General features: G+C 54.2%; 1 protein-coding gene across 5 annotated transcripts; it reads right to left on the reverse strand.

Annotated features, from left to right (window-relative positions):
• Positions 1-1,280: 1,280 nt before the first annotated feature.
• Cacnb1 (calcium voltage-gated channel auxiliary subunit beta 1) lies at positions 1,281-21,855 on the reverse strand. Of its 5 annotated transcripts, none has more exons than XM_016007343.3 (14): positions 21,571-21,855; positions 18,922-19,008; positions 15,842-15,961; positions 13,850-13,972; positions 13,188-13,324; positions 12,900-12,976; positions 11,712-11,731; positions 11,372-11,452; positions 10,888-10,946; positions 10,603-10,712; positions 10,303-10,454; positions 5,446-5,541; positions 4,860-5,045; positions 1,281-3,114 (listed from the first exon to the last, which is right to left on the reverse strand). In XM_016007343.3, the coding sequence occupies exons 1-14, from the start codon at positions 21,652-21,654 to the stop codon at positions 2,653-2,655; spliced, it is 1,794 nt and encodes a 597-aa protein (XP_015862829.1). In that variant the 5' UTR covers positions 21,655-21,855; the 3' UTR covers positions 1,281-2,652. The 5 variants fall into 5 exon arrangements, with proteins under 5 accessions (XP_015862829.1, XP_006971916.2, XP_076399402.1 ...); XM_006971854.4 differs by lacking the exon at positions 11,712-11,731 and adding an exon at positions 12,371-12,525 and having other exon boundaries at positions 21,571-21,823; XM_076543287.1 differs by lacking the exons at positions 11,712-11,731; positions 21,571-21,855 and adding exons at positions 12,371-12,525; positions 19,186-19,286.
• Between the last annotated feature and the right edge of the window lie 2,641 nt (positions 21,856-24,496).

Below are 24,496 nucleotides of genomic sequence, written 5' to 3' on the forward strand. Positions count from 1 at the left end.
CGTTCAAGTCCTCTAGAGCCATCATCACCTCAGAAACAAGACCCAGCCGGGTGAGGAAGCTTGCAGGTGCTGCGTGAAGCAGGATACGGGTGAGAGGCCACATCCTGCCACCTGCTTGGTGTGTTCTCTTCACATGTCTCGGGGGGCTGGTCTCTACCACCTCTTCATATAAGCGGATAAGCTCCTCAGCCCTGAAGCTGGTTCTCAGAACCCACGTGGTGGCACATCTGTAACCCTGTGATCCCAGCACTCAGGAGGCCAAGGCAGGAGAATTGCTGAGTTTGAGTCCCACCTCAACTACATGAGTTCCAGGTCAGTCAGGGCTACATAGCAATCTCTGTCCCAAAATAAAATGTTCTGGCATGGTGGCTCACACACACCTGGGACCCCAGCATCTGGGGAAGCTGAAGCGTGTCCAGGCCAGCTGGAGACACAAGGTGAACTCCAGGTGAGCCTTGTCTACACTGTGAGACCCTGACTGGGAGGGTGGAGGGGATCCAAAACCCAAAAACTGGTTGCTGAGGGCAAGGTGATCTATGCCTTTAAACTCAGCACTCGGGAGGCAAGGCAGACAAGCCTCGGTGAGTTCCAGTTGAAAAGTAAAAAGAATCCCAGAGCAGCTGAAGGTCACCCCTCCCTGGTGAGGTGAGTTACTAGGGTACTGGGAGATTAAAGCAGAAAGGGGGAAAAAAAAAAAAGAGTGCATGTGTCTTTAAGATGTGAACCAGGCAGTGGTGGCGCACGCCTTGAATGCCTTTAATCCCAGCACTCGGGAGGCAGAGCCAGGAGGATCTCTGTGAGTTCAAGTCCAGCCTGGTCTACAGAGCAAGATCCAGGACAGGCAGCAAAACTACATAGAGAAATCCTGTCTCGGAAAAACAAAAATAAATAAATAAATAAATAAATAAATAAATAAATAAATAAATAAATAAATAAATAAATAAAAATAAATAAAAATAAATAAAATATGTGAACCTGTGGGTCTGGAGCCCACCCAGTGAGCAATATCCCACTCAGCATCACCCCCACCCACTTCTGCAGGGAAGAAACAGATTAAGATATGAGCTTGTAGCTGAATGAAGAACCCTTGTAGGGAATTCAGAACCAGCAAAACAAAGCGCCAGCTCTCCTTTGCCCCAAGAGCTGGGGCACAGCTTTTTCCTGCGTCCCCCTTTGCTCCCCGACAGGTCCTCAGCTCCCACTACTGAGAGCCAGTGAGGCTGCTAAGCTGACTACGCGTGGTGCAACCAAAGAACCAGGCTCAGGAAGTGGCCGCAAAGGACGGGGCTGCGGTTTTATATGTGGCAAAATATCTCTCCTAGAGGAGTACAGACAAATAGACAGACAGGTGGGCACGGGACAAGACAGGGAGCGAAAGGTCGGGCAGTGGTATCTTCTAACCGTTAAGTGGAAGCTGCACCCCGCCCCCAGGTGGGGGTGGGACATTGGCACAGGTGGCGGGCGAGACAGGCGTGAGGTGCCCATCCCTGAGGCGGGCAGCTGGGCAGGGCCCAGTCCTCGTTGGCACAATCGGCTCTCTCTGGACCAGCTGTGATGCTGGGGAGGGGCAGGGCTGCTGGACTACAGGGATGCTGAGGCTAAGGATGCCCCAAGGGAGAGGGGCTACCAAGGCCTCTCTTGGGGAAAGTGGACACTGGGAAAGGACAGGACCACAAGAGGCAGATACAGAGAAGCAGCAGCAACCAAGACCCCTAGGGGAGACCCAAGGTTCTCAGGCAGCCCCTGGATGATGGTCACCTCTTGGGCACCAACCCACAGAGCCTCTCCCCTGGGGCCTCAGGGTGACGGCGAAGGAGCAGTTTTTTTTTGGTTTAGAATGAGGTGGACCAAAATAGTCATGGTCTCCACACCCAGGTGGCACGGAGATGTGGGGCTCAGATGCAGAGAGCCCCTCTCTTTGATGGCAGCAGGCAGGGGAGGCTGTGGACAAAGCTCATTCCTGGGGGAGGCAAGGGCGAGGGTACGGGGGCGGGGTAGGGCAGCATCTTGATTTGCTCACTCCTCAAGGTTCTCGGCCCTGGGCTCTTGCCATGGCCATAGAGAGGGTACAACTGATGCCTGTCAGCTTCCACCCGGCCCTACTCCCCAGGGCCAGCTCCACACAGGGTTCCAAGCTGTGGCTTCCACCCACCAGAGAATGCTGCTAGGAAACAAGGTTATGAGATGGACATGGTGGGGGACCCTGGGTCTGGGGTTTGGGGAAGATTCAGCGGCCTCTCTCTTCAGGAAAAGCACCCAACCTTTCCCAAATACCTCTATGTTGGTAAAAGAAGCCCCACCCCCACCCCTATTAGGACCTTCCCGTTCAGCCCCGAGTAGAAAGAGTTGAGGAAGTGCACCTTTTCTCTGGGAGGGAGAGAGCCCCCTAAGATGGGGAAAGGGGGGCACTTCAGAAAGTAGGTATTCCCCCATCCACCCACAGCAGTTAGGGAAGAACCTAGAGCTGGGGATTTAGGGCCTCCCAGGAGTTGGGATGATAACCACCAAAGAAACCCCCGTCTTTGAGCAAAGGCATCTGAAAGTGAGGGACACAGCGCCCCCTAGAGGCAAGACACATCTCGGGTGGTGCGCCCCTCTTCTCTCCCCTCCCCGGGCTCAGAGCCTTTCCTCTCCCGACGCTGCCCCTGCCTCTCAGCGGATGTAGACGCCTTGTCCCCAGCCCTCCAGCTCATTCTTATTGCGCCCCAGAACCGGCCCACCACCCTCCGCACAGTAGCGGGCCTTATTCCGGCCCCGGTTCCGGTTGTCGGTCATCTCCTCCTCATAGTCTTCTTCGTCTTCCCAGGAACCCTGCCGGGCTGGTGGTGTGCCTCCCCCTGCAGGGTCTCCAGGCCCTGGGCCCTCTGAGGGGTCTGTCTCCATGTCCACACACGAGTCTCCCGGCTCCGTGTAGGCAGAGTTTCGGCTGCCGGGGGTATCAGCATCAAACGTGTCTTGGCGGGACAGTGCCCGCAGGGTGCCTGCCCGGCCAGGTGGGTGGTTGCTGGGGTAAGGGCCCCGGGGCTGGCCCAGCTCCCCGGGGTACTCGTGCACGCTGGCATGCTCCCCAGCGGCCCGGTCCAGCGGCTGGTCCCCGGAAGCAAGGTAGGGTCCCTGGTTAGCAGACAGACGGCACGCACCATGCAGATCAGGCAGGGGTGAGAAAAACACAACAAAGCAAGGCAGGTTAGTGATGGTGCCAAGACACCAGCCTGGCTCCTGGAGGGCTCTGACTCTAGGGGAGGGGCACCCAGGACCAGGGCCATCGGCTCTAGAGCTGAGGGCAGGCCACAGGACATTTGCTCGGGCCATCTGCTCCTCTAGCAGCCTGAGGGCACCCAACTTCATCTGAGCATGAACTCGCTCTCCTGGTAACCATGGTAAGGAGCCCTGAATAATTAGTCACAGGTTCCTCAGTGCATGTTATTAATGCTTTCCTGGGTTAATCATCGTTAACAGCTCATTAGTATTGCCATTCATTAGCGGTTGCTTGGGTTAGTCAATCCTCCAATTTTCCAAATACACTGAGATTTCAGCTCCAACTCACTGACCCCAGCTTCCTCTGCCCACACTAGACCTCAGTCACAGGCTTCCAGAATCCCACACTTCTCCCATTCCTTAGACAAACGAGTCTCCAAGGTTGATGGGATTTCTCTCCTGCCCCCTCGAAAGCACTCAGAGCAGCCTATTTAAAGACAGCTAATGATTCCATGTCTCCGCCCCTCAACTCTCCACCCACAGCTGGAGACCATGAGGTGGCCCAAGGCCCTGGTCACCGGGGGCTGACAGCTCCTGCCATCTCGAGCTGTGTGGCTAAGCAAATGGTACCCTCCTCTGTGGCACCGTGTCCTGGTTAGGGTGTGATGGGAAAGAGACTACAGCACCAGTTTCCAAATTGCTTCCTGGAGCTGCTCTATGGCAGTGTGGGGAGAGCAAAGAAGTGTCTCTGGGGTCCCCGGGCAGGGAAGGAAGGGCCGGGCCCCCAGCTCCCCTTGAGTAGACCCAGGATGGCCCAGCTTCGCCAAACAAGCGGGCTCTGTTGCTGAAAACACAGAGATGCAGGAGTCTAGAATGACTTCATGGTGTTCTGGCTCTAACCCAGACCATCCACTTAATGGTGTGGGCTCGGAGATGGGCTGAGGCTCCGTGGGAGGAGAGCCTTTCCTGCACTCTGTTTCCCTGGGAGACGGTGGAAGGCACAGCTTAGCACATAGATGCTGCAGCTTGGGTCCCTCAAGGATGGCTGGGGAGGGGCAAGTTCTCTGGATTCGATGGCCCCCACTCTGTCAGCTCTAAAGCGGGTGTGGAGCTGAAAGCTGTAGCATTAGCTTGTAATTCCAGCATCCAGGAGGCAGGAGGATTGCCTCCAGTTCGAAGCCAGTCTGGAACACTGGGAATTCCAGGCCAGCTACTGCCAGAAAGAAACTGTGTTTCCAAAAATCAACAACAACAACATCAACAAAAGAAAAGGGTGTGGAGTCCAATGCACAAGCCTATCCGTCTTCCTCAGATTTTCTTCCTAGTCCTGGGACTCACAAGGGTTCCCATCAGGCCTCAGATCCAACGGGCAGCAGATGCAGTTCTAAGGGACCAGTCCCAGGGAGGCAGCACCAGCCAGCCCCCAGTCCCACCAAAAACCACAGACACCAGACGCTGCCGCTCACCACGTTTTTTACAAAATAAAAGCTCTTCCCTTCCTTCCCCATGTTCCCTGCACTCCAGGGTGGGAGGGAAGACCGCAGAGACACCGGCTACATGGCGTGCTCCTGTGGCTGGGCCACCGCGTCGCCTCCCTGCGGTGAGGCCTCCAGCCCGCCCCAGAAGCTGAGATTTCTCCTGAGCGAGGTGAGCACCTGTACCTGGAGGTTGGAGACGGGGGCAGGGCTGGCGGCCAGAGCTGCGGAAGCCATGGTGCGGTTCAGCAGCGGATTGGGTGGCGTGCTGCTGGGCGGGTGTGTGGCCTTCCAGTAGGCTTCCAAGTACTCGGCCAGGTGCTCGCAGGCATCTTCCAATTGGTTCTCGTCCAGGATTATGTCAAACATTTCCTGTGGAGGTGGGGTTAGGGGCGGGGCTGGGATGAGCGGGGGCGTGACCAAGGGTTGAAGGTGTGGCCTGGGTGCAGTGGGTGGAGTCAAGGGGTTGAAGGACAAGGTTAAAAGGCCTCTGGATGTGGAGCAAGGAAAGGACACTCAGACCTACAAAGGACGGAACTGCAGATCTCAGCCCAACTCCCTCAAATTCTAGGAATAAGGAAATCAGGGCTTGGCTCCGCACTAAGGAGTGTTCGAGCCATTTGCAACGAGCCAACCCTCTTTATCCAAGGACCAGTCTGTACCCAAAGACCTGTCCCAGATGCTGTCTTCTATGCGGGCTGAACGGAAGAGGAGAACCCAAACGCATACCCTCTCTTCCCTCCCCTCCCCCACCCCGGGTCTGAGCACTCACGGGGGGACACTGTGCCAGTTTCTCCGAGGCTGCTATTTGGACATTGAGGTGTTTGGATTGAGACTTCCCTCGAGATTTGATGAGCCTCTGCAGTACCTGGTCGGGGGAAAGAGAGAGAGAGAGCTAGAAGGCCACAGGCAAGTTTAAAAGGCAGATTCTGCTGGGAGCCGGTGGGAAATCAGAGTCAGATCGGTGGAATGTTCCATGATTCTCTGCCCTGAGCACCTCTGCCAGAATGATCTCACAAGCTCTATGTCCACTACGTAAGGCTCAGGCTCACGGCTACATGCAAGACACACACACACACACACACACACACACACACACACCTACAAGTTTTATTCTCATCCTCCAGTCCCACTTCCTCTTCCCCATGTGAACAACAGTAGTCATCCTTCATGGAGGAACTCCTGACTGGATACCAGCACAGTTCTGACTTTGTTTTTGAGATGAGGGCCTGCTTTGTCGCCCACGCTGACATCCAACAGGTCCTGGGTACCGTTGATCTGCTGCCTCTTGCCTAGTCTCCTGAGGGGCTGGCACATGCCACACTCTACCTGGTTGTTCTGTGCTTCTTTACATGATCAATTTAGTCCTCCCAATACTAAATCCAGCCGTGGAGGAACATCAGACTCCAGCTGAGAGATGGTCTACAACATGATTGGCCTATACTATTGCAAATGTCACTGTCATAAAAATCTAAAGAAAGCTGGTGGCGGAAGACTACCTGCACCAGGCAGTGGTGGCGCACACCTTTAATCCCAGCACTTGGGAGGCAGAAGCAAATGGATCTCTGTGAGTTCGAGGCCAGCCTGGTCTACAGAGTGAATTCTAGAACAGCCAGTGCTACATAGAGAAACTCTGTTTAGAAAAACAAAAAATAAACAAACAAAAAACTACATGCAGTGTGATCCTGGGTGGACTCCTGGGTTATGGAAAATGGTATCATTATGGAGAGTGCTGGGACAATTGAAGAAAGCTAAATATGGGCTACAGACCTAGAACTCAATATGAAGACCAGCTGGCCTTGAACTCACAGAGATCCACCTACTTCTGCCTCCTGAGTGCTGGGATTAAAGGTGTGCACCACACTTTTAGATAACATATGGTATGGGGTGGGCACTGAGACAAGCTCAGGCTGGCCTTGAACTTACAACGTAGCTGCAGCTGACCTAAACTTCTGATCTCCCTGCCTCACCCTCCCAAAAATCTTGTGGTTTTAAGAAACACATGCTGAAGTAAATAGGATGAAGGCATAAGGTTTTTTGTTAAGTATGATCTGAGAACTGAATTCAGGGGCTCATACATACCAAGCTTATAATCTATTAAAAAAAAAAATTGAAATGCCAGGGTAGTGGTGAATGCCTTTAGTCCCAGCACTCAGGAGGCAAAGGTAGGGGGATCTCTGTAGTTCAAAGCCAACCTGATCTACATAGTGAGTTCCAGGCTACATAGTGTGAAACCTCATCTCATACAAAATAAAAACAAAAATAAAATAAAATTGGAGCTTGGCAGGATGGCACAGGCCTGTCATCCCAGTACTCAGGAATCCAATGCAGGAGGCTCTGGGGATTGAGGCCAGACTTATCCTCATAATGAAAATGAGAACAAAGATTAATTAATTGAAATAAAATAAAATTGGACTAGAGGTATAGCCTGGTGGCATAGCACTTGCTTCACACTTACAAGATTCTGGGTTTGATCCCTAGCAGGGAAAAAATGAAATGAATTGAAATGGCAAGAGGTGGAATCAGTCAGATCAAAAGTCCAAGACCAGGCCGGTAGCTCAGTTGGTAAAGTGCTTGCCCCAAGACTAAAGATCTGTGTTCAATCCCCAGGACCAACATAAAACATTGGGCATGGTGGTGTGGGCTTATAATTCTAGTGGTGAGAAAGTAGAGACAAGGGGATCCCGGGGCCAGTCAGCCTCGCCTACCAGATCAGGGACAGAGCCTTTATCAAAAACTGTGGATGGCACCTGAGGAATGACATGGGAAGTTGTCCTCTGGCCTACCACACACACACCAACACACACACACCAACACACACACACACACACACACACACACTCACACAGCTGCATATACACAAAAAGTTCAGTGTCATCAATGTGAACATACACAGTGAGTTCAAGGCTAGCCTGGGATACCCCATCTCAAAACAAACAAACAAACACCAAAACAAAACAAAAAGCCAGAGCATGGTAATACATGCCAGCATGTGCCTAAAATCCTAAGCACTTAGGAAACAGAGTCAAGAGGATCAGTGAATTTGAAGCCAGAACGGACTACATGAGATCCTGTCTCAAAGACTGAAAACAAAGTGAACAGAAAGAATATGGCACCTTCATGGGTAGCAGGCTTTTTGTATAATTAATCCATTTACTAAGTTTTCACAATAATCACTGAAGTGTGACTAGGTAGAAAGTAGGGCACAGAGGCGTTGGAAGACTTGCCAGGAGAACACAGTAATGCTAAGTAGGAAGCACTCGGAGCCCACGCCCATAACCTCAACAGAGGAAATGGAATCTCTGTTACATCCATGACCTCATTTGATCTCTTCAACCTCTCCACCCTCAAGTATGTAAATCTCCTCACGCCAGTTATTCCATTAAGAACTGGGGACTTGCCGGATCCGCCTTTAATCCCAGCACTCGGGAGGCAGAGCCAGGCGGATCTCTGTGAATTTGAGGCCAGCCTGGGCTACCAAATGAGTTCCAGGAAAGGCGCAAAGCTACACAGAGAAACGCTGTCTCGAAAAACAAACAAACAAACAAAAGAACTGAGGACTGAGAAAGGTTAAGAAAATGACACAGGGTTCTTAGCTCACAGGACAGTCCTAACTACCACAGCTGCCTTCATCAACTGGACTGTGCAATGGGCCTTTAAATGCCAGGTGTGGTGGCCTACCCCTGCCACCCAGCCATGGAGAGGCTGAGGCAGGAGGATCATAAGCTCAAGGCCAGCGTAAGCTATGTGTGACCGTGCCTCAGAATTAATGAAGTTGAAAATTTAGAACAAGCTGGGCGGTGGCGGCACACGACTTTAATCCCAGCACTTGGGAGGCAGAGGCAGGCGGATCTCTGTGAGTTCGGCCAGCCTGGTCTACAGATCGAGTTCCAGGACAGCCAGGGCTACACAAAGGAACCCTGTCTCGAAAAACAAAACCAAATACATAAATAAATAAAAATTTAGAACAAAACCTTTGCTGGGCACTGGTGGCACACGCCTTTAACATCAGCACTCAGGAGGTAGAGGTAGGCGGCGGATCTCTGTGAGTTCAAGGCCAGCCTGGTCTACAGCGTGAGTTCCAGGACAGCCAGAGCTACACAGAGAAACCTTGTCTCAAACCAAAACCCAGATCAAAACCAAACAAAATCTTCACCTAAATTCCTCTTCCATGTTTCTCAGATCCCCACTAATATCTGACGGGGAAGTTCGTGGCGCCAAGGGTGATGTCACCTGTACTGGTCCCAGCATTTGGTAGGCTGAAGCAGAGGCAAGTTTAAGCTACACAGGGAGACCCTGTAGTGGGTAGCTGTTCCTGTTTTGACCTTGAAGCACCGCCCCCAGTGAGGCAGCCGGTAACGGCCACGCCCACCTATGCCCTGCCCCTGGGGCGTGGCGGAGATGGGAGCCCTTAAGACCCGAGATTGATTGAGGCCCTCTTGGCTCCTCGTGATCCTGGATGCTGCATTGCAGATCAAGTCCAAGTTCTCCAGAGAACCACTGGACTGAACCTCACCTCTCCCGGATCCTGCAACCAACCCCTTTACTGGATGTAAGTTACCCCAAAATAAACCTCCTTTTAACTACCAGATTAACTACGTGGAGTTGCCTTGTTAAATCCCTGCATCATCCTGTCTTGAAAAAGATTGGAGAGATGGCTCAGTGGTTAAGAGCAGTCAGTAGGCCGGGCGGTGGTGGCGCACGCCTTTAATCCCAGCACTTGGGAGGCAGAGCCAGGCGGATCTCTGTGAGTTCGAGGCCAGCCTGGTCTACCAAGTGAGCTCCAGGAAAGGCGCAAAGCTACACAGAGAAACCCTGTCTCGAAAAAATCAAAAAAAAAAAAAAAAAAGAGCAGTCAGTACTGCACCGGGTGGTGGCGAATACATTTGATCCCAGCTCTTGGGAGGCAGAGGCAAGTGCATCTCTGTGAGTTCAAGGCCGGCCTGGTCTACAGAACTAGTTCCAAAACAGCCAGGGCTACTCAGAGAAACTAACTACCTTTAAAAATTAAGTAAAAATTTGAACAAAGATCATGCCCTGCACTTGCAGAGGACTCAGGTTTGATTTCTGGCATCCATGTGGGACAACTCACAACCACCTGAGACTCCAGCTCCAGAGAGAGCCTATGCCTCTGGCCTCCAGGGCATATATAGATACATGATTAAAGAGGAAAAATTTAAAGGAGGAAGGAGAAAGTTCACAGTCACAACATGATGAAAATGAAACCAGCCTCCCCGCCAATGTCCTCATGACAACAGAACAGTGAAAAAGGCCTGACCTTAGAAGATTCAGAACTTCCCAACGGCCACACAGCTGGGTGAGACCAGAACAAACTACACCAGAGGCACGTGCTGATCCAATGATGGAGCAAAAGAGTGGAGATGAGTCTGAACTCCGTAACCCTAATACAATTTATAACACTGACTACCCAGAAGGTACAGACTCTTTCCCGACCACTTTCCATCCACATTAGATTGTGTAGTCCCAATATCCACATTGAGTCATACAGAGAAGGGAACTAAGGCTGGGGGTAGGCGGGAGGAAGTCAGTAGAAAGGAACCATGCAGCCCCGCTCCGGAACATTCTTTGTAGACCATGTCTACCATTAGAACCAGTCTCCTGCACTCACCTTGGGAGATGTGATCTTGATGTAAACAATGATGGGGGCCAGCGAAGTTTTAGAGAGCTGGGCTGGATGGTTGATGGTGTCAGCGTCCAGGGCGACCAGCTGCAAGGTCCGGGCCAGCTCGAAGATCCGCTCAATCTCGCTCTGTACCTCAGCTGGGGCATGGAGTCAAGGGAGGGATGATCGTCAAGTACCCCCGCCCAGGAGGGAGTGGAGAGAGGGAATGCTTCTGGAGAATTCCCAGCATTTCACATCCTACCCACCCTGACAGGCCGAGAGGGAGAGAGTAGACGGGCAGCTCACCCAGGCTGGAGCGTGTGTTGGAGCGCTCGATGATAATGTGTTTGCTGGGGTTGTTGAGGACAGAGCGCTTGGCCAGGGAAATGTCGGCCGTGACCCGAGTGATGGAAATCCTGGAGGACCAGGCAGGCAGGCAGGAAGTCAGGGTTTGGGTGGGCAAGAACACACTGTCCACTCACAGGTTTCAGGCCCGCCACCCTTGTCTCTGCCTGAGAGTCCCAAAGTGGTCCTTCCAGACATCTTGTTCATCCCCAAGCGGAAGTGGGGAGCCATCTCTCAGGGTCTCACCTGCCATCAAAGCGATGCTTCAGGAAGTCAAACAATGCTTTCTGCATCATGTCTGTTACCTGTCATTGCGAGGGAGGGTGGGGGAGGGGGGGTTGGAAGGGAGAGGAGAAGTCAGGCTCTGAAAACCCCCAGGAGGTCAGCTGGCTGGGCATCTGGACCCCCCCACCCCCACCCCTCTTTCTACCTTCTTTCAAAACTCTTGAGATGAAGGGGCCTCTAGAGGGGTGGGATCCTCCTCAGGGTCTGGGGCCTCCAATGCAGCCCGATTCCCACTGGCCTCTTATGTGGCATCTCTAAGAGAGTTCTTAAGAGTTTCCCTTGGGAGACTGGGCCCTCCTGAGTGAACTTCTCATGGGTCAGGCCCCTCTGGGAGTCTTCTCTAAAGGGGTGTGGGCTTTGGGGATACAGGATCTTTGGGAGATTTTTCTAAGCATACTCTGGAGGTCTGGGCCCATCTAGGTGCACAGCCTTTTAGAGCTCCTACCTCATAGCCCTTGAGCGATGGTCCCACCAGGATGATGGGCCTCATGGAAGGCACCACGTCGTAGGGGGGCACATGCTCTGTCTGGGAGGGAAGCAGGGAAGGGAAACCCCAGGTAGAGATGGCATCGGCCCCTCTCCCCACGCCTCCAGGCTCCCACATGCAGCCTTTCCTCCTCCCTTTGACCCCAAAGCCCAGATGTGGGTGTCAGGGGATGAGGGGAAAGGGATGGCTGGGAAGGACCAGGAAGGGAGGGTAAAGGGAGGAAGATATGGGGATGGGCGTTAGAAGGTCCCCCAGCTCATCCCAGCATGGGACAGACACAGAAAGCTGTTATACTCACCGACTTCTGCTTCTGTTTGGCTGGGTCCAGAGATTGCCAGGAGGGGGTAGGGAAGGAGGAGGGGAAGGTACCAGGCAGGGGTAGAAGGCCAGGGGGGAGCCAGGACAGGAGAAGGGGCAAGAAGGGTAGACGAGGAAAAATAACAGGCATGCGTGTTAGTGACAGACAGAGCCAGAGAGGGGATGGGCCCCGGGCCAAAGGGGAGCCAGAGGTGGCCTTGGAGGCAGGACTGGCAATCATCCAGTGGACCTGAGAACAGGGGGACATGCCTCCCGTCCCTTCAGTCTAGCTCCGGAAAGAGCTAGAGAAATTGGAAGCCCCCAATTCAGAGCCCACCCTCTGCTCCGTTGGATATCTGCCCGGGTATTTTAAGGGTTCCCCTGAGGATCTGCTCTGCATCCAGTAGACCCCTTCATATATCCACTCATAGAATAGGATGGAATGAACGTCATTCCATCCTTTACAACCCTGGGAGTGGGCTTTTATACAGAGAGGGATGGTCCCACCCCATCTGGTCCCACCCCCACCCCCATATATCCAGCTAGGCAGAAAGCCCCAAGGCTTGAGGTAAAGACTGGACCACATCTGGACCACTCCAGCCCCTTTCTTTGCCAAGAGCTGGGTCCTGACTCCCCTCACAAGAAATCAGACAGAAGTACCTTCTTAAAGAAGGGGATGCGCTTGCCGTGGGGTGGCGGCGTGGTGACGCTGCTCACACTAGTCTTGGCGGAGCCAATCTGCTCCCCCAGCTCTGCCTCCTCATCCTCTAACTCTAGGGGGTCTAGCTCAAAGGCTAAGTTAGTCATTTCGTTACCTGGACCAGTCGGGAAGGAGGTGAAGGGAGAGGAAGTGAGATGAGCATGGAGACACAGTGCAGGACACAAGGATGGGGTGGGGGGAGAAAGAGAGAAGAGGTGAATGGAACAGGGCTAGGAGAATGGATGGATGGGGGGATGGAGGGCAGGGGGGAAGGCAGAGAGATGGAGCTACCACAGAGGGGGGACAGGAGAGGCACAACAGGCTCAGCTTGTAGGACAGCCTATCCTCGAGGGAGAGGTACCACCGTATGTGTGTGGGGGACTCGGAACTGGGGTACCTCCTATGGCGCGGGGAGAGGGGCCACCTTGTGGAGAGACCACCCCACCCAGCAAAAGCTCTCTCTGCCCCCGGGTTGCAGGCAGCGCTTACCACTGGCAGGGGGCGTGGGGCGGCGGGTGCCAGTCACCACGTCTCCCAGACTGGAACTGGAGTTGTCCCCCGACTTGCTGTGTGGGTGGGGAAGCAAAGGAACTGGTGGTGAGCACAGGCGGGCGGGCGGGCGTGGGGCTGCAGGACTTCAGTTGGGACGTACGTGCGTGCGTGCCTTGTAGTTCCGCCCCCCGCCCCCACCTCCACACACCCCCACCCCGTAAGGCCACGGGCAGCTCCGGGGGCCCCTCCAAAGATAGCGATGCCCCACCCCCTGCAGGCAGACACCTGGAGCTGAGGCGGTTCTGGCGCAGGGTCTGTTCCTGCAGCAGGCGAAGGCTATCCAGTTTGACGGGGCTCGGGATGAAGCCGACCTCGCAGCCTTCCTTCACCAGCCGCCCAATCCACCAGTCATTGTTGTACTTCTGTGAACAAGAGACCCAGAGGGAGACTGCAGGTGGGAGGCACAGCCACCCTCCCGGGAGACCTCCAGGCGGCCAGCCCTGCCAGCAGATGGCTCCCTCAGACCACCCCCACGCCTGGCTTCAGTCTCTGATGAAAGCCCCCCAACTTCCAAGACAATGCCAAGACCCTCAGCTAGAGAGGAGGGAAGACCGCTCCGGCCTCCCCGAGACCCATACTACAGGACACCAGCAGCGGGCATGAAAGTTGACCCCTCCATGCACCAGGTCCACTGTCACTCTACCACAGGACTCAACAAACCCTCTCAACATCTTTGTGACCTCGGCCTTGCCATCCATGGACCAACGAAAACTCAGGGGCTCAGAGAGGTACGGAGATTTGCCTAAGGTTGCACAGCAGATTCAGCCCAGCTGTGCTCGGCTCAGCAGCTTTTTCCCACTAGACTTCCAGATACCCCTGGCACCGCTACCCATACACCCCTAATTTCCCACCCCCACCTCCCTCCGGATGCCAAGTGTTCAGCCCACCTCCTTGATGTGAAGGAAGTCTTTGGGCTCAAAGGTGATGGCCACTCCCTGCACAGGCACCTCGTCCCCGGGAGATGGGTTGTAGCCAACATTTGTCCGAACAGCAAAAGCCACTGGTTTGGTCTAGAGGAGACACAGGAGGTGGATGAAGCTAGAGGGCCGAGGCCAAGCTGCACCTTGCTTGACTGGGATAGTGACTATGTGGTTTGCTTTATAAATTATTCATTAAAGTGTATACTGAATGGACGATGTGGTTTTCTGTAACTTTAACAATAAAAAGGCGGGGGGGGGGGGCACTGGGGAGATGGCTCATCAGATAATGGCATTTACTGTACGAGAGAGAGAGAGACAGAAAGAGAAAAAAGAAACACAAACTGGAATCCAGGGCTGGAGAGATGGCTTAGTAGGTAAAGGTACCTGCCACCTGCCACCAAGTTTGGCAGACAATCTGAGTTCGATCCCCAGGACTGATATGGTGGAAGGAGAGACCCACCTCCCACAAGTTGTCCCCTGACCTCCACACGCACACCACAACATGCAACACAGACATACAAAAACAAGATAAATTTTAAAGCATTTGAAAATGGGATCTAGCCCCATCACGGTGGAGGGGGGTCTTGGGGAACGACGGGGGGGGGGGGGGGGGGGGGATGGGACGGGACGGGACAGGGATGGTATAGCTGCTGCTCACTGTGGCAGTGTAACTGGTCTCACCAGCGCTTCCTCATTTCGTCACAAAATTCCAGGATTTTGTGGAGAATTGTTATTATCTCCACTTTGTTTTATTTAGTTTATTTATTTCGAGATGCCAGGGCTCAGGGCTGTCATCAAGCTCTCAGGAGGCTGAAGCAGGAGGCTGTCTCTGAGTTCAGGTTAGTCTAAGCTATATAATGAGTTCCAGGCCGGCCTGGATTACAGGAAATGCCTCATAAATGTTTTTTAAGATGTTCGCTGTTATTGTTTTGTTTTGCAGGACTGGGGATTGAACCAAGGCTTTGCATGCAAGGCAAGTGCTCCAATACTGAGCCTATTAGATCTCACTACAATTTATGTTGATTTCTAGCTTTTATTTTATTTTTGATTTGGTTTAATTTTTAAAATTTGTGTGTGTGTGTGTGTGTGTATGAGTGTGTAGGTGTGTGTGCCGGAGTGTGATGACGCACATCTCTAATCCCAGCACTTGGGCAGCAGAGACAGGGGGATCTCTATGAGTTTGAGGCCAGCCTGGTCTATACAGTGAGTTCCAGGTCAGCCAAAGCTACATAATGAGACACTGTCTCAAAAACAAATAAGTAAAGCAATCTTTTAAAAGAACCTAGACTTTGATATTTAACATTGTTGGTCCTTCCAAGAGCATCAGATATGTTGTTTTGTGCATATTATGGTGTCATGGGAAGTTGACAAAAAGCCACCATCATGGCTGTGAGATGGTTCAGTAGGTAAAGTGCTTGTGCCGTGTGTGTGTGTGTGTGTGTGTGTGTGTGTGTGTGTAGGTGTGTGTGTGTGTGTGTGTAGGTGTGTGTGTGTGTGGAGGGGGAATCAGGATTAGAAGCTGGGTGTATTCTGAAGACTGAAACAGAAACATCGAAGTTCAAGGCAAGAATGGGCCACCTAGGGAGACTCAGCCTCTAGAATGAACAACAACCAAGGCTGGGTGGGATTCCGACTCAGGATGTCTGATTCCTGGTGGTGCTGAGGACTGAACCCAGGACCTTGTGCAAGCTAAACAAGCACTCTGCTATTGAGCTGCCTCCCTGGCCCAGGAAGAAACAATTTCATCCCCTATCAAGCTCTGTGGAAACAGCATCAGAGACTCTGAATGCTGTCTGAGGAGGAAGAAGATAGCACGGCTCATATTCTCTTCACAGACCTCTGCAAGTAACTGGTCCAAACCTCGACCCTGGGTCCTGCCCAGGCTCTCTCGGGATGGGGGTAAGGCAGGGGGTGAGGACGACGCCCACAAGCTCCCTTCTCCTCATCTATCTGCCTCACCTTGGCTTTCTCCAGCTGGGCCAAGGCCTGGCGCTCTGCCTCCTTCCTTAATGCTTCCCGGTCCTCCTCCAGAGACACATCAGAGTCCGAAGGGCGGCTGGTGTAGGACTCGGCCGAGCCCTGAAAGCAGAGGGGGTCGGCTCAGGGCAGCATGGAGGTGCTACCCATCTTAAAGACCTAAAGCTCCACCAGTCCAGCACAATGCCACAAGGCCTAGAAAAAGGGATTATTAGGGAGAAGAGTCCAGGGATCCAGGTTTGCAGGCCCATGGGATGAGTGTGACCCCAGGAAAGGTGAAAACTGCAAGCTGGGGGGTGAAGGCAAGTCCAAAGACAGCTGCTTGGGGCTTGGGAGGGGGTGGGAACCCGATAGGGCACAGCCCACGGGAGGAGTGCCAGGGGATGAATCCAGCTCCCGGCTCCTCCTCCTTCCCCACCCTGCCCCCTCAGTGGCTGAGTGAGAAGGCACAGCAGAAGCTCAACACCATCCTTTCCGGGGACCATAGTCACCTTCTTAGGCCTGAATCCTCACTGTTGCCCATGGGTGGCCTGTTGGAATGACAGGGCCACCAAAACTATTGCTTGAGGATCCAGGGAGCAAGACGCCTACTTCCCCTCCCCCTCTGGTTGGGAATTTCTGAATAGAAGTCACCCAGAGCCAACCCCAGACTCTCCTAGGATTGTCAGGGCAGAGCAGACAGGAGACACAGTGCAGAGCAGAACATGGAATAGCCTCTGCCCCCCAGACTAGGCTGCCAGAATGCCAGGGTAAAGTCAGGTTATGAAGACCGAGTGTGCCAGGAAGCCAACTTGTACCGTAGTCACCATCCCAGAGTGCAAAGGACTCTAGCAGAGAGACATCTACACGTATGAGACACATGGAACCTGTACAGATGTCACGGCGCTGGTCAGGAATGTGCAGACATGTGTGTGTGTGTTTTGGAAATACAAAATGAGTGCTTGAAAAGATGTACTCCATAGTGTGTGTGAGGTGTGAACAACCCAGGCACCAAGGGCGGCCCAGAGGTCTGTGTCCCTGACGGCAGGAGACAAAGGGTGGCAGAGGATGTGGGGATTTGTTGTGACTTCTAGGGTGATGGCAGACAAGTGTGGGAGGGAGTATGGGGAAGATGTGGGATTACAGGAATGGGAGGGATCTCTTCTGAGGGCAGGGAAGAGACACTTGGCTGGGATTGTCCATTAGTTTGGCATGGAGAGAGGAGGCCAAGACTTACCTCTCCCCAAACACCCCTGGCCATCACTTGGTACAGGCATTACCTTCCTAGGGAAAATCTGAGAATGGGGGGTTCACTGGAGGAGGGTTAGGCTAGGGACTTGAGTCACTAAATTAAACCTGGAAAAGAGACACAAAGCTAGGGGAGGGAGAAGCAAAAGAAACCCCATTCTCCCCTGTTACACAGCCCCCCAAAACAGGAATACAGATGGCCAGACAGACAGAGAGACAAGCAGAGGTAGACAGGCAGAGAGGCACCCACTGACCCCAACAGTACACATATGCACACACGCACGCACATACACACAATCAGAAATGGGAGACAGGAAAGAGTCAGGAAGCAAGGAGATGGGCTGGAGACAGGCCCTCCACAGCAATTCGAGGGGTTGCTCCCCCCACCCACCACCTGCCCCATCCCCAGCTCACCACTACCAGGGTCCGGCTGAGCACCTCCATCCCGGCGCCCTCAGTGCCCGGCCCTGCTGGCCTAGGGGTGGCCCCCGCAGCCCGTTCCCCCAGGAGCTCAGGTTACAAGCAGAGTTGCTACATGTGCAAACTGCTAGGGTATATTTAGCTCAGAGATGTGGCAAGGTCTGCCCCCCACTCCCGCCACCTACTGGGGGTGGGACTTGGGGAGCTAAGAGGAGCAAGAATGGGAGGCTGTGGGGTCTGACCCCCCGTGGCTGGCGAAGGGGGAAACCGAAGGCTCTTCCTGCCACGAGTAACAACAAAAGCATGCCATCTCGCTGTCTAGAGCGGGCCTTGGCCCAGTTCTGGAACAGGAGGGCTGGAGCACTGATTAAAGGAAGGGCTTCTGCTCTGTTTGTGTATTCTGAACACACGCAGATCAAGGCCTCCCTTCCGTCTCTGGAGCTAGGCCTGGGATCACCTGTGCAACCTAGAGCTAGAAGAATCAAAAGGAAAGTCCTCACTCCGGTCAGTGATGGTTCTGCCTGCTACTACCTTCTCTCTCTCTCTCTCTCTCTCTCTCTCTCTCTCTCTCTCTCTCTCTCTCTCTCTCTCGGGGATACTGGGGCTCCCCCCAGGGGCCTCTCCCACTGGCGACCCCTTTGCCCTCCCATGCTCTGACTAGTATCTCCTTAACACACGCCTTTCCTCGTCTGATCCCAAGACCCTCTTGCCTTTTTTGGGTACCAGGCTTTGTTGAGATGCTCAGTAGTCATAGCAACCACATTGCCTCCTCACTGCTTCTCCCCAGCCTAAGATGGCCTGGGGTTGAGGGAAGAGAGGAAAGTGGCAGTTTTCCCAGCTCAGCATGAGGGCCCAGTGAGATACTGTCAGCACCCACTTCAGCTAGGGATGCAGGCTGCAGCTCTCTGAAGCGAAACACCTCTTCTCCCATACCTTGCTCTCTGTACATAGTGAAGAGTGGTATTTGGAAGTGGGAGGACCATGTGTTCCTGACCCATACCGAACCAGGGCCCGGTGTGTCTCAGCTTATTTCCAAGCACCTGCCTCAGCCCCACCCTGTCACAGATTCTGGGGGAGGACATGGAAGCCGACAGCCGGCAGGGGGAGTGGGTGACAGCCCGAAGCAAGCCAGGAGGAGGCAGGCCAGGCTGTCCCTGAATGAGATGACGCAGGCAGGCAGGCAGGCAGGCAGCAGGGGCTGGTAGCTGGTGCTGGAGGAGGGGCTGGCGGGGGCGGGGGCTGAGGCAGTGGGTACAGCTGACAGAACATCCAGGAGAGGTCACGGGGTGTCAGAGAGTTGTGGTGGCTCCGGGCAGGTGACAAATGATATGAGAAAGGGTGGGGTGCCTGGAGAAAGTCGCAGGCCAGCCTGCACCAACCAGCTGCAGCTCCCTCCCAAGCCACCATCCCGTTACCTGGCGGACAAAGCTGTTGGATGTCGTATCCGAGGATGTGCTCCCATCTGATCGTTTGAATCGCCCTTTCCTCTTGCTGTATTTGCCCTAGAGGGGTGGGGGAAGGAGCAAGAGTGAAATCAGGAAGACCCTTTCCCAGTTCACCTCCTAACGGGGCCGGGGCTGCAGCCTACCCCCAGGACTGTCTGCCCAGCCCCACCCCTGTCTTCAGCTGCTCCTTCTAGAGGTGGCCAGCCTGATAGGAAAGAGGGTCTTCCACCTCACCCAGACAACAGCCACCATGAGGAACCGTGCCAGAGAGCCTGGGATGCACACACAGGGATCCCCAAATCAAGCCGAAGGCTGGGAAGCAGAGGGACAGAGGAATGGGAGGTTCATTAGGCAGCAAAGCTAATTAAGATGCTGGGCAGGCTGCAGCAGCCCCGGGGGAAGGGAGAGGCTGCCTGCAGTGCTGGGGGGCGGGCGGAGGAAGAGAGGGGGATGTCCCCTCCCCTGCATCTGGAGCTGAGGGGGCAGAGTATGCTGTGCCCCCAGAGAGAGGAGGGCTGGCAACCCAGGGCCAGGATCGGTTTCTCCCCTGAGCCCAACTCTGGTGCTTCCTGCTTTCCAGAGTAGGGAGGGTACAGCACTCAGCTCTTGAGGACCCAAAGCCACATTTCTGGTGAAGGAAAAGAGGGAGGAGGCACAGAACCGTGTCTGGAAAGTAAACATCCAACCTGTGGCCTGGTGCCTGGGAGGAGATTCTGCTTCCCACTCTCACCTCCGCCCTACCAGGACCTCCCTCCTCCTAACCAGTGTTTTTATTCCTCCCCAAGGTAGGATCCACCCTACTCCCACCCCAGCCACTACCGCCCAGGCCCCCTCCCCACAGTACTAACCCTGCTCCATCAATCTGAAGGCCCTTTTGGCCCCCACCCCAAGCTGAGACTAGGACCTAGTCCCGCCGGTCCCAGGTAAGATGGCATCAATCTTCTATCTTACTGGACTCTTAACTGGGGTGGGGGTTCCTGCCTGACCTCTCAGATGCCAAAGGTATGGGCCAAGGCTTCAAGCATCTCTATGCTTCCTACAAGAGATCTGCTTCTTTGCTCTCTCTCTCGATTCCCCCCTACACACACACACACACACACACACACACACACACACACACACACACACACACACACTTGGCCCTTGCCCAGTACAGAATGGGCAAAATGCCCAAAAGCCCTGCCCTCAGCCTCTGTCTCAGACTTTCTCTGATCAAAGAACCTACGTGAGCCTGAACCACACTGCAGGCTCTGGCTCCTGAGACCTGGTAACAAGGAGGCTGGATAGTCAGGCATAGTAACCCCCAGACTGTAATCTCAACACTTCCAAGGTAGAGGCAGGAGGATCAGGAGTTCAAGGCCAGCCTAAACTCCTAACACACACACACACACACACACACACACACACACACACCATGTACACATGAATAATAGGACTCTTCCATGATCCTCTTTTCTTCTTTCAAATTGGACACACAGCTAAACTAGTTTTGAGGTTCCCTCTGCAGATCCTGCAGTGAACCTGGGACTCTTTCACATCACCACCCCAACCCAGCTGAGCAAAGGGAGTGGCATTCAGAGGGACAGGGGACAGCTGAAAGGAAGGCATCAGTCAGCTGCCTTCCAGGCTCCAAGGGGCCTGGGGTGGAGGAATGAGGTATTTTTAGGTCTGACCTGACCACCCCCCCATACACACCCATCAACCACATCTTGGTGCTTACAGTTGCTCCAGGCTGACCACAGCAATGCAAGAGTTAATGCTATCCTTGGAGAAGGACGAGTCCGTGAGAAATCCCCTGGCATGGCCACCACATAACCCTGATGGTCATTCTTTGGGGACTTTCTATGCCCAAGAAGGCCCCTACCGGGAGGTAACCCAGGGACATAGAAAAAGTGAGAGTGGGAGGAGGCAGAGCCCCTCCCCCAGGTAAAACAGCTTCCTCCCCTCCAAGACAGTGAGTTGGCACCCGTCCAACTTTCCAAACTTTGGAGGCTCCCACCCCTTGGGGCAGGGGGGAGGGGTAAGCCAATGTGGGTGTTGAGGGGAAGGAAACATCCAAGCGAGAGATGGGGACCAGGTGACTAGGGGAGGGCCTCCCAGGGCTGAGCCCTTCCCCACCTTCGAAAGCCAGCGTCTGAGCCTTCGAAGGCCTGTTGGCAACGCCCTCTGACCATCCTCTCTGCCGTCTCCCAGTACTACCCCCACCCCACCCACACCCGCTAGCGCCCCCAAACGTGCTCTGCGTCGCCCCCCTCGCCGGATTCGCTCGCCGGCCTCCCTCCAACTCCTCTTCTCAAGGCCTGGATTTCCCCCAGCCCCCATCAGCAGCCCCGCTGTCAGCCCGCTGGAGCCTGTACCCCAGCAGCAGGGACCTGGACGCGGGGGAGACCTGGAGGCGAGGCTGACAGGCATTCCACCCGCCCCCATCTCCGCTCCGCAGGACCGCAGCCCAACTCCAATAGTCCACCGATCATTAACCCTCGAGAATAGGGGGGTCGCGCAGACACCCCTCTCCCATCCACGCCGGGCATATAACCCTTTCCTTCCCGGGGCTTCCCGAGCCAAGCCCAAGGTCCGCAGGAGCGGTCCCTTTCCCTCGAGCCCGGCACCTCCCCTCACCTGTGGGCTGGGGTCGAAGACCTCCATGGGGATCTCCTGGGAAGGTGGGTAAGGGCCCCGGGACATGCCGCTCTTCTGGACCATGGAGAAGATCCTCCCGTCCGGCCGCCCGCCCGGCCCAGCCGGGCGCTCTCAGCGCATGGGAGAGGCCGTCCGAGCCGAGAGCAGCGCGGCGTCGCGCAGCCAGCACCGGGTGCAGTCGCCCAGCCCGACCTCGGGCTGCACGCTCGCCGCCTTGCCGCCCTCCCGGCTCGCGCTCCCGTCTCTGCGGCCGCCGCCGCCGCCGCCGCCTCCGCCCCTGAAGGCTCAGCATCTCCCCCCGCCCCTCCCTCGCTCCCGCCCCGCGCCGCGGCCCCGCCCCTCGAGCCCCTCCGCGGGGTGCGCGCAGACAATGGCCGGGTGGCGGAGCCCGCTGGCCTCCCGATCCCAGAGGGGCTTGACCGCTGTCCTCCGATTATCCTAGGGTGAGGGCATCTGCAGAGGACCAAGAGAAAACCGGCCTTGAGGCTGGGGTGGAGGTTGGGGTGGGGGGGCGTTTACCAGTGAGTGCCAAGCGCTGAAGCGCAGGTTGGCACCGCTGGCACTGCCTCCCTCTCTGTCCTAAACTACTCTCCCAGCGGGTCTCCCTGACCGACTCCGGCTTGGGCCACCGGAACTTCCCGGTCCCTGTAATCCTGGGACCTGGCTTTAACTCCTTTCTCCCCAGTGTGGGGCCCAGGCCGCCATGAAACCGGCAGGGTGAAGCTCCCTCTCCAGCCTGGCTCTAGGGCTGTTGGCTGGGGGCTGAGGAGGGGGTGAGTGTCCAAAGGGAGAGGCCAGCAGGGACAGCAGGACGCTGTCCAGGGAGTGCTCCTGCCTTATCAGTTACTAAGGTCCCCCAGGCCCTTCCGAAGGACCAGGAGTCAGGCTTGGCGAAGTCCCTGTTGCCTAGAACAGAAAGGAAATAGAAGGATTTACGAAGATGAGAGAAAGTGAAAGGCTATTCAAAATCAGATGCCATGACAGTTTACCTAGGATTGTCCTTCCTCTATCCTTGACTGGGAAACACACGTCTCAGGCCTCTGGGGAGGAGTAGGATCCTAGCAACTCCATGCTAATCGGGCTCAGGCTCTTTGTGGTCATGGGGTGTAGCATGCATTTAGTCCCGCACTGGGGAGGCAGAGGCAGGAGGATTTCTTCGAGTCTGATCGAGGCCAGCCTGGTCTACATAGTGAGCTCCAGGACAGCCAGGACTACATAGAGACTCTGTCTCAAACAAACAAGTCATTCTCTGTGCTTCAGGTTCCTTCCTATAAACGGTGTTGCTGGTACTATGGCGCCTTTGCCTCCTGTAATTATTGGCAAGATCAGAGAATGAAAAGAAGTCTGGAAGCTGGGTGTGATGTGTACAGTAGCAATGTCAGTACTCATCACGAGGCAGGATGATCGGGGATAGAGGCCAGCCTCGACCACATACTGAGTTTGAGGCCAGCCTCAGCTACACAGAGAGACCGGTTACAAAGCATCAATGAATGAACAAAAGTGCCCCACGATGAAAAGATTCTGAGGTTCTGGAGGTGCTGTGAGGAGCGGTGTAGGGGTGGTTCCTGGCGAGAGGACTGTTTCCTCCCTTCTCTACCCTGTTCTTTGCTCCACAGAGAGCGGAGAGTTGAGAGGCCAAAGGCAGCCTTGTCAAGGAGAAATGCTCCTAAAATAAAGACAGCTTTCTGTGTTCTGTTTGATGGGAGACCGTGGGCTTTTTGGACTCATCCTCACTCTGGATTCTGATAGGCGAATGCTCATTCTCTGGTCACATCATCTTGTGATAAGGACTGTGAGCAGTGATGAAACTTTGTACCCTTCCACGAACATCTCCAACACTGGCAGGGTTCCCAGCTGCACACAGAGGACAACCGAGCCTGCCATGAGAGGGAAGCATGGACTTCCCCAGCTAGACATCATGGCAGAGGCCTTTAATCCCGGCACTTAGGAGGCAGAGGCAGGCAGACCTCTTTGAGTACTAGGCCAGTCTGGTCTATACAGGAAGTTCAGGCCAGGTAAGGGCTACAGACTCTGTCTCAAAAAGCAGCAGCGGAAAAAGAAGAGGGGGAAGAAGATGAGGAGGAGGAGGGAAAAGAAAGACCTGTGTTCTGGCTCTATTACTTAAGTTGTAAAATGAAGTGGGGTTTTTTGTTTGTTTTGTTTATTTGATTGATTGTTTTGAGCCATGTAGCCATGTCTGGCCTTGAACTCCCTCTGTAGACCAGGCTGGCTTTGAACTCACAGAGCTCTGCCTTGCATCTGCCTCTCAAATGCTGGAATTGAAGGCCTGCATCACCACCAAAATGAAGATTTTTAAAAAGTTGCATTTTTGTGAGGTAGTACATAAATATGGTCCCTCTCCCTCCTTTCTTTTTAAACTCTCAGCTCTTTTAACTGCCTAGCTGGGCAGTGGTGGTGCACAATTTTAATCCCAGCACTCAAGAGACAGAGGCAAGCGGATCTTCGTGAGTTCAAGGCCAGCCTGGTCTGCAGAGTGAGTTGAGTTCCAGGACAGCCAGAACTACACAGAGAAGCCCTGTCTCGAAAAAGGGAAAAAAAGAAAGAGAGAGAGAGAGAGAGAGAGAGAGAGAGAGAGAGAGAGAGAGAGAGAGAAAAGCAAGAGAGCACAGACCTGTACCTGCAATTCTAGCACTTGAGAGAAGGTAGCGGTGGGAAGATAGAGTTGAGGCCATCCTGAACTGCATAACAGGACTCAAAACAAGGAGAAAAAAGAGAAAGGCTCCTGAGCCAAGTAAGAATGAGGGCCAGAACTCTGATCTAGAACTTTTGTTTTATTTTGTTTTTCTGTTTGTTTTTTGTTTTTGAGACAAGATCTCTCTGTTATGTAATTCTGGTTGTCCTGGAACTCTCTATACAGGCTGGCCTCGAACTCACAGAGATCTGC

Source organism: Peromyscus maniculatus, chromosome 8 (assembly GCF_049852395.1).
Source record: "Peromyscus maniculatus bairdii isolate BWxNUB_F1_BW_parent chromosome 8, HU_Pman_BW_mat_3.1, whole genome shotgun sequence".
NCBI lineage: Eukaryota > Metazoa > Chordata > Mammalia > Rodentia > Cricetidae > Peromyscus > Peromyscus maniculatus.

Excerpts from the sequence above, each read along its gene's own strand:
- Cacnb1 (XM_006971854.4), bottom strand. The coding sequence starts at position 21,654 with ATGGTCCAGAAGAGCGGCATGTCCCGGGGCCCTTACCCACCTTCCCAG. Across the intron at positions 12,977-13,187 it reads CAGAACCGCCTCAGCTCCAG|CAAGTCGGGGGACAACTCCA; the intron begins GTGTCTGCCTGC and ends CCACCCACACAG. Across the intron at positions 5,542-10,302 it reads TCAAGATCACATCTCCCAAG|GTACTGCAGAGGCTCATCAA; the intron begins GTGAGTGCAGGA and ends TCCCCCGACCAG.